The sequence below is a fragment of the Penaeus monodon genome, chromosome 33 (genome assembly GCF_015228065.2).
Source record: "Penaeus monodon isolate SGIC_2016 chromosome 33, NSTDA_Pmon_1, whole genome shotgun sequence".
NCBI classification, from domain to species: domain Eukaryota; kingdom Metazoa; phylum Arthropoda; class Malacostraca; order Decapoda; family Penaeidae; genus Penaeus; species Penaeus monodon.
In genome coordinates, this window is record NC_051418.1 from 23265082 (window position 1) to 23266119 (window position 1038).

Below are 1038 nucleotides of genomic sequence, written 5' to 3' on the forward strand. Positions count from 1 at the left end.
TACATTATTTGTATTTTTGTTTTTTTACTCATTTTATCTTTTTTTCTTACAGTTACAGTTACAGCATTTACATACATAATCTCGGTAACGTACGTAGCATCGAATCGGTATGTCGGGCATAGTTTAACATGACGTGTGTTTGTGGCATAATGTTTTGTCTCCCAACAGGTACGTTCGCTGAAGCCCTGGCCGCCATCACTACACGGAGAGGTAATTTACTTTTCCCCGTTACTCTTGTTAGCTAATCTTAAGGACAAGCTGCGCCGCGAGATAGCGAAGGCTGATCATCACGGGTTGAGTGTGTCTGTGCGTCCGATTAGTGTGTGTCTGTGTGTGTGTGCTTTGGGTATGTTTGTTTAGTTGTGTGTCCGACTTGTGTTTGTTTGTGTTTGTGTGAGTATCCGAGTTGTTTTTGTTTGTGTGTCCGCTTTATGTTCGTTTTATGCCTCTGTTGTGTGTTTGTATCCTCGTTACGTGTTTGAGCTTTGATTTTGTTTATATTTGCTTTGATATTTTGTTTACTTCGGTGGGCGCCATTCACCTGGGATGAATGGCGCCTTACTCTTAACTTTAATTCTAATGGACGCAGAGAGGGAGCAGATTTAAAGCACAGCTCGTAGGTAATCGTATCCTAACTTGTGTTAAAATGCGAGATAATACAAGAGCCGGGGAGAAAGGAAGAGAGAGAGAAAGAAATGGTAGCTAAACGAGGCAGGGGGCGGCGAAGGGAGAGCGAGGGAGTTGGGGGAGAGAAAGAAGGGAAAGATGTTTACAAGTCTTCTGGCGTCTTTGTCCCAAGATGCGAGTTTTTCCCATCGTCTGAGTAGTATTGACCGAGGGCTATTTATCTGCCAGCGTCCAGGCATATCAGCGTTAATGAACCGCCTTAGCCAATCTCATCTCATCTTACTAACTTCTCCCGGGCGCGAACCAATCAGGGAAAGCGTTGCATCGTGCGTAGGCGATGGGGCAGCGATGCCATATAGCTTGCGCGGGGTTGCTTATTATTCATTGCTCCGTGGCGGTTTTCGGGCGACA

The 1038-nt window shown here is 45.3% G+C and overlaps 1 protein-coding gene across 1 annotated transcript in view; it reads left to right on the forward strand.

Annotated features, from left to right (window-relative positions):
* Positions 1–1038, forward strand: part of LOC119594151 (POU domain, class 2, transcription factor 2-like) — a gene marked incomplete in the record, with an annotated part of 67768 nt that overhangs the window by 37389 nt on the left and 29341 nt on the right. The window contains 1 exon segment of the mRNA XM_037943220.1: positions 169–210. Within this exon segment, the coding sequence (XP_037799148.1) occupies positions 169–210 (42 nt within the window).